Source organism: Drosophila rhopaloa, unplaced genomic scaffold, assembly GCF_018152115.1.
Source record: "Drosophila rhopaloa isolate 14029-0021.01 unplaced genomic scaffold, ASM1815211v1 contig_2, whole genome shotgun sequence".
NCBI lineage: Eukaryota > Metazoa > Arthropoda > Insecta > Diptera > Drosophilidae > Drosophila > Drosophila rhopaloa.
The window spans coordinates 16,370,510-16,388,358 of record NW_025335083.1 but is presented as its reverse complement, the minus strand read 5'-3'; the positions used below and the strand labels follow the sequence as shown (position 1 = coordinate 16,388,358).

The following is a 17,849-nucleotide window of genomic DNA, read 5'->3' as shown; positions in this document are numbered from 1 at the left end:
AGATCACACATCTGCATTACAAAATCACGATCTTTTGGATCTCTGTTATTTTGACGTCAATTTCGGGTACACGTTTTCACCTTATCTTATTTTTCTGTCTGCACTTGAAAAAACCGAATTAATCACCGTCAGTGGAACGTCATGGGCAAGATTTGGTCTTATTTTTCAGGGTCCGTTCTTATCAATAGGCACTCGAACCACCCTGACAACTAAATTGCTTAATAAACGTAACTCTTGTTGATAACTTCGATGCCTATCGACGATGAAAGCCAGGCAACGCGTCACTTTAACCACTTCAAAACCCACTTCATAGGTGCACAGTTCCAGTTTTAATTGGCAAAACATCTTATCGCCAAGTCTAGATTCTTGACATATACAGAAATATATGGTCGAGTCTTATTTACTTGATGGGTTTATGATCAGACGAATTTTCGTTGACACCTTTCCGCCAAGATTTTTATGATCACTCAAATATGATTTTAAATATTGTTGTCTTGAAAAAATGTTGGATTTAACACGTCTAGCTTGTTGATATTTTTGGCTTAATGTTAGCTTTTTTCATTAGTCAAGTTTATAGCGGCTAAATTCATTTTTATAATCTTTGAATGGCTAAAGTAAAAGAACTGTTGTTGAAAAATTAAATCTAGAAGTTATAATAAATCGAATAAATGCTGTTAAGTATGTTGTCTTGCGGTTATAAAAATGAGGTATTCATAAATTAAATTATTAACTTTAATTTACTTCAAAATTTATATTACAGTTTCTTTGTTCATAAAATGTTTTCAAATATTAAACAAACAAACAAATTTGTAACCATATTTGCCTTTAATAATTTATTATTCTCAAAGCTGATTCTTTCTTAATCCTCCCAAAATCCCTTTGTTTTTTGGTCGGGAATTTGCAGCTTTTTTTTCCAGACCCTTTTCCCGTCTATTCCATTTCTGACCCTTGACCTTCTATGAGCTCATTTCCTAACCCGCCAACAAATCAAGGACAACTGAGTAATAAATTCCTTGTGGCTAAAATACATCCCACTTCACATTTGGCTAAAGCCATAGCTACTACTTCTTTTAGTGTCGTATATTATTTTACTACCATCCAATTAGAGCAAAGAATATGGTTCTCAGATGACCATGGGTCGTGTGAAAATGCTTTGGCTTTTGTTGACGGTTCGTCTGATGTCATTCTTATCCATTTGATTCCGTTTTTATTGTCTTTCATGGACAACTTGGAAGTGCGGAAAAAGATGACTGTAAAGTGAGATATTACAGTCAGCTATAAAGATAAATACACAGAGAAACACAAGGTCATGCGATTATGAAAGTAAATTCAACAAGGAAAGTTGTTGAAATAGAAAATTTGTACATACAAAGGATAAAAATGTTTAATCAGAGCAAAAAGAAGCTTACAAAATTAAATATAAATAAATTAACAATTATTACAAATTACTTTACATCTTTAATTGGGTACGTTTTTTTCATATTTCTTTAAATTTATTTTTAAGATGTTGTGTGATGAAACTGTTTAAATTAAATAAATACTATTGAAATATAACTATGGTATAACTATGGGTCTGAGGAATGTGTAAACACAATATAAATTGAAGCATTCTTGAAAACACTTTTTTTCACTGCTGAAACAAATTGTTACAAGCAAATAAAAGTTGTGATATTTGAGAAAGAAATTTGCAATTAGTCGGGAAAACGAAATGTTAAATGCTGCAAAGAGGTACAGCGAAAAAGAGGTGGGGCACAGGTGAGATTTGGGACCCGAGGTGCCGTGGCGTGTGCCATTTTGAGAGACATCCGCTGCATGCGGAAGTGACACACATAACAGGGGGAGGGGCTGGGTGGAAAAAGGGTTCAGAGGGTGTGGGAAATTGGGACTGGGGAAAATGGGATCAATGTCCCCCAATGAAGCGAGAATGAGGCAAGCAAAACAGAGAATCCTGAGCGGGAAATGTCAGAGAGACAAATGCGGTTTTAGAGCGCCCAAGAGAGTCGCAACTCCTCACATTCTCTTCCCGATTCTCACCGCCCTCGTTCTCCAGCTCTCTTTGTTATTTGTTGTATGTATATTGTTTGCTTATCGAACGCCTCCCTCGCTTATCACAACAGACAAAGAAAATACACAAGCACCTCAAACATAAAGAAATACTGTGGGGAGGGGGAGTATCTTCTGCCCCCCTCTTAATTCCCTATTCCACCCCCACTCATTGCACTTGACATGTTGTTGACCCAGTCTCTAGAAAAATACAGACAAGACATCATCAACAACAAACCGCAACAAACAGAATAGGATGTATCTGTATCACTCAGATACCAATAGTTCGCGGCCTTTGCTGTGTGATTTTCGCCAAGTTAAATGTTATTTTTTTGATGGTATACCCAAAGATAAATATAATGGAAAATAGAAAGAAAACATATCATCAAAGGAAACAATTTTTTTTATTTGTAAAGGCAATAACTAACTGACATTATTTAAATTAGTAGAGAAATGAAACGAAATCGCAGACAAAGCAATAAAACCAAATTTGATTCATATATTAGCGATAAAACTGATAAGTACAGATAGAAAAGATAACCCTCTCAACAATCTAAACACAATTTACTAAATTACAAAGATATTAGATTCTATCTATAGCTCTGAGATGTGCGTGTGTTGAGATTGGATTCGAAATGGAAATAGCTTGTGGGCAGGAAATGAGAGGCGGCAGTACCGTTCTCTATTGTCACTTAATTGGGGGCAGTAATACTGTCTTTAAGTTGATTTTCCTAGCGATTACAAGCTTTACAGATCTTTATTGTGGCTTTTATTGTGACATTATTTGTGATATCTATATTGGGGGCTTAGGATAAGTCCGTATGTCTAAGTCAGTATGTCTATAAATCAAAACTGTCACCCTTCTGCTTAAAATAAATGAAAAGATAAAATATTTGTATTTAAATACATAATAAATAGGTGTTTGATAGTTAATATTTTGTAAGATACATTTTACGCCATTTTCCATAATGATATTTCCTAACTTCTTATTTAATGAAATTTAAACTACAAAAGAGTGAATTTCAATAATTTGAATAATCCATTTAGTTAATAAGTGTGGAATACCTCTTGTTCTCTTTCCCAACAACAGTTTTTAAATGTGTCTGGTTTTACTACAACCAAGCAACCATTAACAAAGTTCTTTGTTCCTTTGTTGCATCGCATTCATACGCCCTGTTGGACGCCCACCCTTTGTACATTTATTCAATTTCCCTTAATTTAAACTCTCCTTCAACCGAAACATTGGTAGATTATTCAAAAACAGGATATGCCTCCCATTTACCTGCTGCTATCAGTGGCTATCACTCTGGGCAATCGGCCATGTCCGTGGATGTGTTTCAGCTGCGCTTGCTGCGGCATCCTGGATCCTTGTTTTCGATTTTCGTCTCCTCTTTGAAAACTACACCCGAAAATCCTGCCAAATTGCTTTGTTTTTGTTATTCTTGGGGGATGGGGTTGGGAAAACAATGCCAAATTTAGACTGCACAGCGGGAAAGGGTTAATGACACCGAAAGTCAAAACAGCAACAGAAACGTTGGGGGATTTATCGAAATCCTTTTACTCGATAATTGAAAAGTAACTTTTAGGCAGCATTTGGGATATGTATAGATTTTCAGGAATGTATTTTGGTGTATTTAACTTCTCTGGAATATTTTTCCGGAATTTTTTGTAGATATCCGCTAACGTTTGAGTCGCGCGGCAGACTAATCCGGCCGGTTGGTTTTCGAGAAGTTGAGAGCTCCGAGCTCGAGGTTTTCCCGCTGCATCTTCGGAATTTCCACTCGCGCTTGATTTCCCTCTCTAAATCTCTCTTTTCGCTGCACTTTCCGGCCAAAGAGTGCACTCTCTTTCGGCCCGATTCTCTTTCTGTGTGGTCATGTTAACACGTTTGCATTTGCGGCTTTTCTTGTTATTATCTCATTATGAGCACGTTGCATGTTTGATGATGGCGGGCTAGGACCGATAGCGAGATGCTGCGGTTGAAAAATGGGGGGTTGGGCGGTAACTTGGCCATGTCAATTTAATTTTGTGGAAATTCGCTTTCGACGCACCAAATCAAGTTAATGTGTAAGGGCATTCCGGTGGCAGCAGGAAGGAAAAACTACTGAAGGGTACGGATTTATTTTGGTTCCTGCCACACTGCAATTCAATTAATTCGGAGCGATGCATGACAGGCTGCTAACGAATTCAATTACCTTAATGTCAAGGTTTATTTACTGTTGATTTAAAAGGCTTTTAGTGGTGAAAGGTGCGTTTTTAAAAATGTATTTTAGGGGTAATTTGGGTTGTACTACACTTTCAAAAGCACTACAAGTTCTCTTTGCTTTATTTATAATTAAAAGGCATTCAGTAATAATTAATTTTAATATAACCCATTGTAAATAAAAGTAAATATATTTTCGAAAATATTATAAAGAAGAAATCAAGAATTTTAAATTTAATTCAATACAGTTTCATTTTAATAATATAGTTTAATAAATTATTAAGTAAGATCAAGTCACCCACTTGTAAGATTCAACATTGTTAAATATTTAATTGTAAGGTTCCAGTTTCTAAAAGTAACTTCAATCGGAAATAACTGATAACATTAAGCTCTTCTGACAATTTAGCTTGCCTTTTTAATGTGTTTTAATTTATAATTCAGAACTGAGTCATTTCCCCAAACTTAATTTATTTAAAGCATGAATCAAAAGCTGTTGTTAATATACAATTTTTATTTATGACGTTGTCGTTCATTAATGGATGGAAGATTAAAGTGTTTAAAATAAATTATTCGCTTTCAGTCCGACCTTTATGAAATTTTAAAGTGTTTTAAAAAAAATGTATGCCCACATGTTGGACTTTTATCCTTCGCCCACATTTTTCGCACAAAGAAGAGGAAGGTTTTTGTGTTTTAACGCATCCCTTTAACTTTTCCCCCAGACTCTAATAGGTTCTCGTTTTGGTGAAAATTCTCCCGCGCCTAGCTGATATGGAAAACTGTAACTGTTTTGTAACCAAACACGTGTATTCTGCTTATGAAAGGAAAATGACGAGAAAGAGGAAAATAGTAGGTGGTGGAAAATGGGATAACAGAGGCAGAGGCGACTCGTGTCAAGTGTAAATGAAATTTCCAATCTTGCCGTGTGCGCAAAAATCAGCAAATGAAAGCAAAATGTGGTTGTTGCTGTTGTCGATATTGATTTTTTTTGTTTCTCCGCTTATGTGGTTTAATAGTGTCACACGAGAAGGGGTATTTAAAGGGGGCCAGAAAGGGGATGGAACCATTTTGTGGGTAAGGTCGCGTTAAAAGCGTTGCGAAATGGATGACAATAGACAAGCCTGGAATTTGGTCGAGTTGCTTTTTCAAACATTTTCTAAGCCAACATCATCAGTCGGATTCCATCTGTAATTTTAGGCAAACAGCTATTATTAAGCCTATCCATATTTTTAATTTTTCACTAAGTAATGTTCTGTATTTTTCACAGATTCATTTTATTTACTTTGTTGAAGAAATATAATAGTACCGTACTTTTAATAGAATAATAAGAATAGAAATAAAACATAAAAAAAATATTTAATCGACAATTAAAGGTCACTTAAACACAGTTTAAATATAAATGCTATGAAATGGATTGATTGTCAGTGAGTTTTCTGTTTAACTTTCAATTTTTTTAAGTATAAGTTACATATTTATAAGCTAAACTGTAGACGCACGCGTTTGCAGTAACGCACCTCAAGAGGAGCTCTCGAGCAAGTGTGGGCCATTAAAACAGACACGGGCTAAATATAGCCAAGGACTTTTACCCCCTTGCACTAGAATTAATTTGGCCAGGAAGGTGGATGCAAGCCAATATAGTAAATCTATCGATTAGTGCTTTTTATGTCCCTTCCCAACATTATCCATCTTAAAATTTTCCATTTTCCCCGATCTCCTTTATAGCAATTGTACACATTTGATGATGAATTTTTATTGAACAATTTGATTGAGTTTCAATGGGGAGAACAGGTGGCCGAAAAGAAAAATGCAAATGTAAGTTGTTTCGACATGCTCGAAAATCCTGTGTGACATACGGCAGCTCAATTGAACCTTATTTACATATTCATGTCAGCAGGCAAACAAATGTAAATTGCATGGGCATAAGGCGAAACAAAGTACAGTCGAGAGATTCTTCAATTCAGGTCGAAAACTGACTACGAGTAGGATTATTTAATTTATTACCTTTATTTGTTAATAAAAACATTGCTGATGTCCAATAAATACGATAGAAGTATAAAAGTTACAAATAAAACTTCTTGTTTGAATAACTTTGCTAACTTTGCTAATCAGAAATAGGAAATTTGGACCCTAACTTGTAGCCCAAAAAGTTACACGCATGTTTTAGTTTGAACAATTTTCTTAACGAGTTCAAGTTACTGAAGTACATTTGTCCGTTGTAACAACATTTTATTACCTAAGCGTATATGTGTAGATGTTAATGGTTAATCCCTCAAACGGAAACACCAAGGATATTATATATTTCCCATAAAAACAACCAACCGGATACATACGGTATACCAAAATGGTTTGGTTAAGTCAAGAATGATATTGGCTTCTCCCTTTTACCCAAACATTTTATTGAACATGAAACTCTGTACCTCTCGTCCCTTTTCTCCCTGGGATTTCCATATCCCAAAAGCCATCAGCAGGATGTACTTAGAGGACACAAGCTGTCACTTGACATACCTGTCCCGCGTGTAATTATACTCATTCCTGCGCTCAGTTTTTAGTTCGGTATTCAGTATCCATTGCCATCCGAGAACCACGTACTCGTGCTAATTATAAGCCTGGGGTTCGTTGGCTTAGGATGGCTTAGATCTTAAATTAATTGGATTAGATGCTAGCATCTTGTGGGTCTCGTTTTCTAATCGATTCCAGCGAAGGTTGCGTTATCGAAATCAAAGATATAGATAGGCACGACGTTGATGTGGGTACAGTGTACCCACAATGTATTCATCGATTATGTGACAACATTTGGGGCTTTTATTTAACGGCAATGTTCTCTGGGCTTTCGTTTGCCCTTCGATTCCCTTTGTTTGTAATCTATAGAACATTTCTCGCTATTTTTTGTACTTGCTATTATGTAAAATAGTTGTAGAAACGCCAGACAGGTGGGGATATAGAAAGAGGCCCAGCTAATGGTCATTAGCTCACATGTTTGGTTTGCCAGTCGGTGTCGATTCAACTTTGGCAGTGACTTGTTTGCTTAGTTGGCCGACAAAAGTATTTAAACGGAAGGCTATATAATATCGGAGAGGTGTGCTCGAACAATCTGACGTTGGTATAGTGGCTAATTTAATGGCTTTCGGTTGTCTGGAATAAGCCCTGAGTCACTTGAGAAGTTGCTTGATTGTTTTTTCGGTGGGGTGTGTTCTTTATTTGTTGATCAATATTTGGAGATTGCATTGTTGGGGATAGATCAATCATTTTCATTTGTCGAAACGTTGTTTTTGTTTGTTTTAACACATGTTTTTGCAATACGAAGAAGGTAAGATTATTCTCAACGTTTTTTTTCATTTGTTGATATATTAACTTATTTATTTATTTCATTGTTTGTCTGTCTAGTAAGAATTCGTATTTCTAATAAAGCCAAAAATGTGTTCATTAGTAATTTGACTTTCCTGGTGAATTTCCAGTGAATTTGAAATGTTGACCGTTAAGAAAATGATTTATGTTTTAAAACATGTGTATTCCCTTTTCAATTCCAGTGTTTTGAAATTGATTATTAATATTTTTGGTATTCTTACGATTTTGGCTTACTCTGTTTACAAAAATGACCACTCTGTCCGAATGCCCAAATTTCCCCCATGTAAAGCAAGAACAATGCAGCTTGCCAACTTGGGGACCTACTGACCTGTTTTTATTCTTGGCACTTGACAAAATCACAATCTCACAAAAGCTAATCACAGCCAACGAACAATACCCCAATTTCCCTGCTCTCCATTTTGATCAAAATTTAAATTGGTCTTAGAATCCCTCTAAGCTAGATATTGAGTACCTAAAGCTGGGATCTAAAAACAGGGGGTGCAAAGAATAAGTTACTTACCACACTGAAAAGATGGTGGCGAAGGAGGTGGAAAATGGGAAAAGCCCTCGATGAGGGGGCGTTACTTTGGCTCTGCCTACTGACCCAGTTACCGTTAGTTACTGTTACAGTTACAGTTACAAATACTTTAAGGACCGTTTAAATGCTCGTTAACGTTTGTTTTCGGTTATCTTCAGGTTGGTTATTCTCTTTTTTAAATAGATGGGTTCACATTGGCAGTGTTTGGTTGTAGAACTTTGCGGAGATTGATTGATTTATTTTTAAATTCCTTATCGATTTACTCTAAGGGGTTTGCTCATAAGAGCAAGGTAAAAACAAGCTTTATAATAAAATGGGATTTAACAACTTTCCGATTGGAGGTTAAATATTTATATTTTTAGTAGTTATTTATAACTTAAATGCACTTTTACAGTGTTTAAGTAATTTTCACTTATTCTTCGTTTAGGTGGTTTAACAATTGAATTCGTTTTGTTTGTTTAATTGGCTTGGTTTCGCTTTTGGGTTTGAGGTTTTCTTGTATTACTTTCTGTTTATTATTTTTTTCTTTTTTTGTATTTTTCCGTTTTGCAGTTTTGGGCCGCATTAAGCGTGGAAAGCGGAGAAAAGCGAGAAAAACACGTCCGCACTGGGCGAAGAGCCAGGAGAACCTGAAAATCAGTACCCAACAAGCGGGCGAATTTGGAATCACCCTCCACCGTCGATTGCCTTTCGCTCTCGCCGCACTTTCTTCCGCTCTCGCCGCACTTTCTCCCGCTCCCGCCGCACTCTTTCCCGCTCTTTCTCTTAGCGCCGCCGCCTTTGATGTGTCCTGTCTGTGACATTTACAATGTCAGCCTCCAATCGGGATCCCAATTCGCCGCTTCTAAGAGAGAAACAGAGCGGGAAAGCGGTGGCTTGGGGCGACTAATTTGTTTTCGGCTTTAATTTCTCGCCGGGAAACTCCTGTGGGCCAGAAAGCGCTCTTTTGATTTTGCCTCTTGTCGTGTTGGGCTTTTCCGACAGTCATATGTTAGCCACTCACCTACAATTTTGGAGTGGAGCATATGGGTGGACTTGGAAATAAAATTATTGCTAAGTAAGTTAATTTGAAAGTTGAAACTAACTAAAACCGAAGGGAGAGACATAAATGAATAACCTTCCATTCCTTTTGTGAAGCGTTAAATAATATCTTGTTAGACCAATTTTAAGAAGAGCTTGCAATATTCGATTCTTACACTCAAGAATTCAAATCGTAATTATTCGTTTAATAGGCTTTGTTTTAAAAAAAAATCTTCAAAACAAAGAAAATCAAATTAATTATAAATCTTTGATGTTACATTGGTTTGTAAAGGGTTGGACCAATAAAAAAAAACCTGAAAATCTGATGGTTTCCTTTTGAATAGTTCTTTTCAGTGTTTGAATTAACTCAAAAAGGTGGAGAATAATAGGACTCCAAAAGAAAGACCTAAAAATCCATCACGATGGGGCTGAGTGGGTGGCCACCGAAAAGCACCCTTTCGCGACCATCAGGTGGCCATGGCCGCTCATGGGTTTGTCATTACGGGCGCGTGCCTTTCGGCCAGCGAATTGGGCCACGTCTATGGACTGATAAGTGGCCATTCACCAGGCCATGCCCCATCCCCCCTTGGTTGACCACCAATTGAAGGGCAATCGCTTTATAATTCAATTGCTGACGTCGTCCCTCCTCCAAGATCAAAGAGGTTCCCTAATTATCCGGCTGGGCTCCACTTGATTGATAGTCAGTTTCTGGCTTTTGCTTGGTGGTGCACTTATTTATTTTTGGTGGTTAACTGGTTTACTGGGTGCTCTGTGTGCCACTTGGCTAAATTATGGTTTAGGTTAATTAGGTGAAAAAGTACGAGGAAGTGGGTGGTTGGGGATGGTCTACCCGATGGTCCGTTTGCTGGCGATGTGGTTTCTGACGGTAAAAAGTACGATCGTGCTCCTGCTGGCAAGGATCCAAGCTGGTAGTGGGCGTGGCAGTTGGCATTAACCTTTCCTCTTGAGATACCTCATCATCAGGATAATGACGATACTGCGGTTGTGGTTCTGTATCTCTTTCCCTCAAGTATTGGCTCTCCATCGTTTCCTCAGAACTTCTAGGATATAAAGGCCGTCTTTTAATGGGAACTGGTGCAAAACTTCTCATATTTTGCTCAGGTCTTATTTTTCTCAAGCCTTGGCTCCTCGGAAGCAAACCAACAGGACCAACAGGACCCACATCCCAATATCTTTGTGGCTGATTGAGAGTCCTTGTTGGATACTGGCCAACTTCATCACTGCAATCCATTCCCCTCACAATGTTGTTCATGTAAATCGAGTGCGGTAAACGTTTTCTGTATTTCGGTCTTGGCCTGGGAACTATTTGTTTGTTGGACACAAAGTAATCCCTCTGCTGGGGTCCTATTGGCGCCATTCGCTGAAGTGGTTTGGCAAAGTTGCCCTCATACAAAATGGGTTCCACATAGTTTTTCACCGGCTTACGGAATCGATATGCAGGAGGAGGTCTGGGATGTTCTGCTGGATATTCGAGAAATATTATGATTTTAGTATGAACTATAACTTTGTACTTCAAAAATGCTCTTCTTATGCAGAAATTTTTATTTAGGAATTAGGATTTTGGCAAATTAAGGGACATTTTCTTATTGACATCTGTCAGAGAAAATTAACATAAAGTTAAAATCACTTTCTCAATTCATATTCATTTTCCGAATAAAAATTCTTAACAAGGCCTGTTAGACACGAGTCTATAAGAAACTCCTTTGCATTTTGCCGATCCAAATAAATATAATCAATTTATCTAATTATTCTTACAAGTCACTTGTGCTGGCATAAACTGAGGACACAGATTGGTGTCCTGCTCATCGGTGTCCCCACAAGGTTCTTCTGTGGTGGTAACAATATGGTTTTCAGACTTTTCGGTAACTGATAAGTCTATAATGAAATGAATTTAATTTTTGAATTATTCTCAAACTTAAACTGACTAACCTTCATCTTCACATCCAGAGAATTCGGGAACCTTGGTGGTTTCCTCTTCATCTTCGCAATTCTCTTCAGTGGTGGTTTCCGGTTCGGAAGTGGTTGTTGAAACAGTCGTTGTAGGCATGACCGTAGTGGTGGTGTTCACTTCCGGTTTCAGCCTCAATTCGGCAACTTCGGTGGTCATAATTACCTGGATAACCTCGCTGGGCTGACTGGCGTTATCTAGTTTTATTTGCGGTGGATCGGGAACTTTTGCAGAGTTTCCCTTGGAATTCTTTCTCCTGTTTCTAAAGGCTTTCAAACGTTTCAATTGATTCGCTGTAAAAGGTGGTTGTGCTGTGGTACTTGTTGTTGTTGTTGTAGTGGGTTCTGTTGTTGTGGTTTCTTGTTCAGTTGTTGTCATTGGTGGTTCTTCTGTGCTGGTGGTTTCGCCTGGTGTTGTAGTTTCTTCTATAGTTGTTGTTTCCAAAGTTGTTGTGGTGCTTGTTGTTGTTGTAGTATTTGGCTTAATCTTTCTTTGCACTGGAACTAATTTTTTAATTTTTAAGATTTTCGAATCGGGTTGTGGTGCTTCGGTTGTTGTATTTACTGGCAAACTTTCTGTGCTATTGTTCGGCATTCCGAGCAACGCTTTTTGGGTTACATTCTTATTTGCTTTACCTCGGTTTTTGCACTTTTTTGTTTCAGGCTTTACCGTAGTGATTGGTTTTTCGGCTAACAGAGAGAAATTGGCGCAGGGATCCTGCTTGAGCAGTGGTGTTCTTAGCAGGAGTAATTTAACAAAACATGGATGTTCGATGGGTAGTCCCTGCTCGAAAGATGGTTCACAGGATGGCAAAAACTCCACACACTCCTCTTTGCTCTCCTCATAGTCATCAAATAAGTGGCTAAAATCCTCCTGCGATCCACTTTCATCACAACCAATAGAGGCTGCTGGCAAAACGGATATATCCCTTTGATCCCGGCCATTGCTGGGATAAGCCTCAGCCTCCCGCAGCATCATATCTAGAAGTTGAATTTCCATAGGCGAACTAAAGATGGATGGGGGTATGAGCTGTGTAATATTTTCCGTATTGTTTTTTTATAACTCACCCAAAAACTGAAGGTCCGAAAAGTAGCACCCATAGAAGCAGCAGCATCATCATCATTGGAGTGTTTAGGTCGATGGTTTCCATGGAAATGTTGCCCCAACCCGATCGACTTTTGGCTTTTGTTGAGTTCACGTATCTGTCGGATGCAGAACGCTGCGCTCTCACTTTCTGCCAATTGAGACATCGTTCTTTGCGATCTGCAAGTCACCCGCAGCACCCACCCACCCCTCCGGCGAAATTAAATCATAGTTTTGCGGTCAGCTTTCCCATTAGACTCTACTGCCATCCGTCTGGGCGGCGTCTTCGTTTCTCTGGTCTTATTTTCACTTTCGTTCCCTACGTGACCTGTGCTGAGTTCGGCATTTTTTGGCTCTTATTTACCATTACGTTCATTCTTCGCCGTCGTCTGGAATACCCTAAAAATAAAATGGGAGTAACGATTATTATGTATTCCAATCCATTTATAAATAATAATAAATTGTTATAAATTATAAAATAGGGACTATTATTTTTAAGGAACATTTTATAAATAGGACATATTTGTAAATAATATTATTACATATATTATTATAAAGCCATAACTTCAGTAAAAAATTTCATGCAATAATTATAAAATTATTTGATTTCTCCTTAAAATTGTATACCTAACAAATAAGAATAAATGAACTATAAATAACGAATATTTAGAAAATATACAATCTTTTTCTTAGCTTGGTTATTACTTTAATATGCAAAATTTATTTATAGATAGAGGGTATACTAAAGTCAAGTCCCTCTCCGTTTCGTTTGCTTTCGTTTTAGACGTGTTTTATTTATTTACTTAATTTTTTTTATTTCATTTATTTTTATTACCATTTGATTCGACGTTTCGTTTGCCTTGTTTCCGTTTTATGCTAATTTATTTTATTGTTGCTATCGCGTGGGCGTAAAATATAAGCCTTGTCGAGCGGGGAAGGGGGTCTACTACCAAGTAATTAATACCTATCCGATGATTGTTGTTTCTTTGCGAAGAAAAAAACAATTGGCTGCAATTCTTCGTTCGTTTGGCATACGGAAAACATCTGAATAATTAAAAAACAGTTGCTAACTGGTTGGGCTTAAGACGGTGATGGCGGTACTATAAAGCAAAAATAGTATATACTTGCGTACTTGAAAACAGTGTGACTAATAACTTATTTTGAGCTTGGTTCTCTGATTCGCTCTATTCACTATTAAATTACAATTTGTTTAAACAGTTCGTGACAATATTTAGGGAAAGTGATACCGAGATAAATATAAGAATTCAACTTTCGCTTGCTGTTGTAATAGTAAACTAACAAGGAAGTGACTTCATGTTTCTTGAGAAGTATTCATAATGACACCTACAGAATATTTACATCTGGCTAACATTCTTTTTGGGGAAGTCTTGAAATGAATGTCGAAAATCTGTCTTCTTTTCATTCTGACTTTCAGATGTCAATGTCGCATTCCGAAATGTCAGCTGGCGAAAAATACGTGTTTGGGGAATATGCTTAGGGCGAGTTTTCGTCCTGTCATTACCAAATGGCATTCGCGTGTAATTTGTCTCGACTTTCTGGGGGAATCTTCAGCTGCTCATGGAAAATCTGTACTCGCTAAAGACGCTTGTTCTCAACTAATATTTGCCTGGAAGCAAAAAATGTTCCAATCAAATAAAAACCACGAGGACGCCAGTTTACATAGTAAATATTGTTTTTAAGGCGCATATTAAATGGAAATCGCTAGGCAGTTATCTCGAAAAGGTTTGCCTTTTTTCCCTGTTATCTGAAGTATCCTTGTTATGCGGAACATGCAACAGTTTTCGGGTCTCAGCACGCAACACACGCTGAATAATGTTGACAAAAGCGTATCAATGTCACAGTTGGTAAGGGGAAAGTGCGAGGTCGAGGGACATGAGACATGACAGATGGCTCAAATGCCTTGAAGGCGGCAAAATAACACACCAATAAAATACAGTAAATACAGCTCAACCAAAATTTTAAACGGCAAGTGCTTAATATTCTGTTGTATGATTCATTTAAAATTAAATAATGCAGAAGTTTCTTAGACTTAACTGATTTTCTGTAAACTACAACTCTGCCTTTTTCTTTATTTATTTATAAATTCTATAAATGCTAAAAAGAAACGAACACATTTATATTTTAATAAAGCTTATTTATTTTTAATTAAAATAAACTTGATAATTTTTCTACCAAATAAGTTTATGCATAATTATGTTATAAATTAAATGATTTATATAGTTTAAATAACAATATATTTACAATTTAGGTTTTAAAAAGCATTAGTTATTACGAGATACTGATGCCATATAGAGAGGTAAAATTAATTATATATAAATTCGTTAAATTACGACTTCAGAGCTAAATATCTGTTTCATGCTAGTTTCACTGTACAGTCGGTCCTTTTTGTTGAAACACAGCAGAGCTATACCAAAGTCAACTTCGGGTCTTTTTTGGGGTTAGGCGAGGTTTTGAGCTTTGTCTCGTGCTGAGCACCATGTCGCGTGGACATCGAGAGCAGTCAATTAAACAATTGATAAAACCAGTTATCTAACACTTGAGGTTGGTTTTGTTGTGGCTGGCGCTTTTTTTTTGTCGGGTTCTGTCGGGTTTGAAGCTGTTGAAACGGCCTCAAATGGGACACTGACACTGATATCGACGATCAATGTAACCGACCGAAAGTTGATAAGAGTTTGCCATTTTGTCATTGGCCAAGTCGGCTACAACAACGTGATGAATCGAATTTTTTATAGCGGCAATACGTTAATTGGTCAAGTGTTTGCATGGCTGCACATCACAGTTGTTTACCAAGCGATAAACTAATTAAAATTTTGATTATAAATAAGAATAGCATTTGTGCAACTTTGTATCTTGCATAACTGTATGTTAGTAATAAAACATCATTTAACTTTGACTAACAAATCGCAGTTATTGGATAAGTTGACTGGTTGATTACAATTCATTTTGAGTATACTTTTATTCATAATTAATAACGAATACTGAAAAACTTTCTGATCATTTCCATCATATTTAATGGCTAAAATATTCGATCCACAACATGCATTACTATTTCTTGAACACTGATAACTTTTTTATCCTTTCTAAAGGTTATAACTCCCTTTATATAGCCTCGAGGAATTACAGAGGGCCAGTTGTCTGGCTTTATAGACACATCCTTTATATAATAATGTCCCTTCGGTAAGGGGCAAGTTCGGTTAACGAACGGACAATTCGTATTCACTCCATACTTTAAACTACCTTCGAAGTACTTCCAATAGGAATTTATGGCCTGACACGTTGGTTGCTGGGGCAGTGAAAAGGGAAAAAGCTTGTAGTCTCCACTGCCACGCGAATCGACGTAAGTCTCGATCTCCTCGGTAAAGTGTTCATCGTTCACATCTTCCTTTAGAGTAAATGTTCCATTGGCCTTGCGTTCGCGCCCCAAAAGACGAATGTTAAAGTCAAAGATCGATGAGCCAGTTGATTTCCATGAAACCAAACTAGCTTCGTACATCTTCGGGAAGGCCATCTAAAACATTAACATTATTTGCTTATATGTCAATAAATATCCTTTTAGAGTCTTACGGAAGCATCGACGACCAACATCAGAGAAATAATCCTGAAGTCCAGCATTGTTATTTGAAAAATACAAACTAATAAATAGCGTAATGGTCTTTTATATTTATAGGCCACTCGGTTGTCTGATTCCATGTAATTAAATTAGGTTTAATTTCAAAAACAACTGTTTATAAGCTTATTAATTGCACGCTACGCTTATTTAACCATCAGCGTTACAATGTTTAGGAAAAATTGTAATACATTTATTAAATTAAGTCATTGATAATATTTCTATCCCGGTTCTCAGCCATGGTATGTGCCTTCGCTAAATTTGTCTGTCGATACTATTGTTTGAATTTTTGTCCAAGTTTTTAACCATTGGTAAAAAGACGCGGCAAAATCGCGTTAAAACCAAATCAAAATCGTGTCAAAATCGTGTTAAAATCGCGCTAAAATCGCGTCAAACATTCCTTTTGGGGAACTCTTGAAATTAATGTGGAAAATTTTCCTTTGAAAAGAATTTGCCTTTTCCCTGTTATTTGTAGTATCCATGTAATGTTAACTAATAGTTATTATTCAACAATTAGGTTTAAAAAAAGGGTTTTTAAAGTGTTTCGGTAAAAATTTCTATTCTATAAATAAATGCATTCAACTCAATTATTTGATTTTATGAATTTGTATAAAAAGTGATTATGCTATACAGACATTTGTTTATCACGCTGCAAATTAAATACTACTTTTATTAAGAATTAGGTTATTACATGTTAGTAATTAAATAATGTTAACCGCAGTTATTGAATAAGTAGAATTGTTGATTACAATCCATTAATTATGAATTAAAATATACCCAATTTGACTAATAAATAATTTTTTATTATTTATTTTTATTTATTGAATATATAACAACTTTGTGACCCTTTCAACCATATAAAAGCTAAAATGGTCGATCCATAACATGCACTACTAGTTCTTGTTCACTGACAACTTTTGAATCCTTCTTGAAGGTTATAATACCCTTTAGATACCCTCGAGGCATTACAGCCGGCCAGTCGTCTGTGTTGATAGACATGTCTTTTATATAATAATGTCCCTTCGGTAGAGGGCAAGTGCGATTAACGAACGGACAATTCGTAGTCACTCCATACTTTAAAGTTCCTTCGAAGTAGTCCCAATACGTCTTTATTGCCTCGCACATTGGTTTCTTGGCCAGTGAAATGGCCATACGCTTGTAGTTTCCACTACCATTCGAATCGACGAAAGATACGGCCTCCATGGTAAAGTGCTTATCGTCAATATCTTCCTTAAGAGTAAGTGATCCATTGGCCTTGCGTTCACGCCCTAAAAGACGAATGTTAAAGTCGAAGACCGATGTGCCGGTTGATTTCCATGAAACCAAACTACCTTCGTACGTCCTCGGAAAGGCCATCTGGAAAATTGAAATTAATGGCTAGTATGCCAATAAGTATCCTTTTAAGTCTCTTACGTAAGCGTCGACGAAAAACATCAGAGAAATGTAAATCCTCAAGTCCAGCATTGTTATTCGATAAATTGAAAACTAATAAATATTGTAATAGCAATTTATATTTATAGGCAAATCCGTTGTCTGCTTCCATGTAACTAAACTAGGTTTAATTTCAAAAACAACTGTTTATAAGCTTATTATTTGCACGCTACGCTTATTTAAGCATCAACCTGACAATGTTTTGTAAACATTGTAATACGTTTATTAACTTAAGTCCTTATGTCAGCTATGGTGTGGGCCCTCGCTAAAATTGTCTGCCGATACTAGTGTTCGAATTTTGGCAGCTATAGGATATAGTCGGCCGATCCGGCTCGTTCCGACTTATATATGGTGGTACCTGCAATAGAAAGACAACTTTTGGGAAAGTTTTAAGCAGATATCTTTAAAACTGAGGGACTAGTTTGCGTAGAAACGGACAGACGGACGGACAGACGGACATTGCTAGATCGACTCTACTGGTGATGCTGATCAAGAATATATATACTTTATAGGGTCGGAAATGTCTCCTTCACTGCGTTGCAAACTTTTGACTGAAATTATAATACCCTCTGAATGGGTATAAAAATCTGAA

At 36.8% G+C, this 17,849-nt stretch overlaps 4 protein-coding genes across 14 annotated transcripts in view; all 4 read right to left on the bottom strand.

Annotated features, from left to right (window-relative positions):
• The window catches only part of LOC108052705 (sodium bicarbonate cotransporter 3), a 29,719-nt gene extending 20,984 nt beyond the window's left edge, over positions 1-8,735 (bottom strand). For 10 of the 11 annotated variants that reach the window (XM_017135158.2, XM_017135166.2, XM_017135164.2 and 7 more), the window contains exon 1: positions 3,326-3,733. In XM_017135158.2, coding sequence (XP_016990647.2) covers positions 3,326-3,402 — 77 coding nt within the window. In that variant the 5' untranslated portion in view covers positions 3,403-3,733. Of the gene's footprint in view, positions 1-3,325; positions 3,734-8,108 lie in introns of those variants that run through there. The other variant, XM_017135157.2, reaches the window with a different exon arrangement.
• Positions 8,736-9,951: 1,216 nt separating this feature from the next.
• LOC108052704 lies at positions 9,952-12,265 on the bottom strand. The gene is given in 4 exon segments (XM_017135152.2): positions 9,952-10,625; positions 10,923-11,033; positions 11,097-12,121; positions 12,183-12,265. Coding segments are annotated over 4 exon segments (1,893 nt in total).
• Positions 12,266-15,235: 2,970 nt separating this feature from the next.
• Positions 15,236-15,831, bottom strand: LOC108052702. Its single transcript, XM_017135149.1, has 2 exons — positions 15,784-15,831; positions 15,236-15,727 (listed from the first exon to the last, which is right to left on the bottom strand). The coding sequence occupies exons 1-2, from the start codon at positions 15,829-15,831 to the stop codon at positions 15,236-15,238; spliced, it is 540 nt and encodes a 179-aa protein (XP_016990638.1).
• Positions 15,832-16,690: 859 nt separating this feature from the next.
• On the bottom strand, positions 16,691-17,290 carry LOC108052703. Its single transcript, XM_017135151.1, has 2 exons — positions 17,240-17,290; positions 16,691-17,182 (listed from the first exon to the last, which is right to left on the bottom strand). The coding sequence occupies exons 1-2, from the start codon at positions 17,288-17,290 to the stop codon at positions 16,691-16,693; spliced, it is 543 nt and encodes a 180-aa protein (XP_016990640.1).
• Between the last annotated feature and the right edge of the window lie 559 nt (positions 17,291-17,849).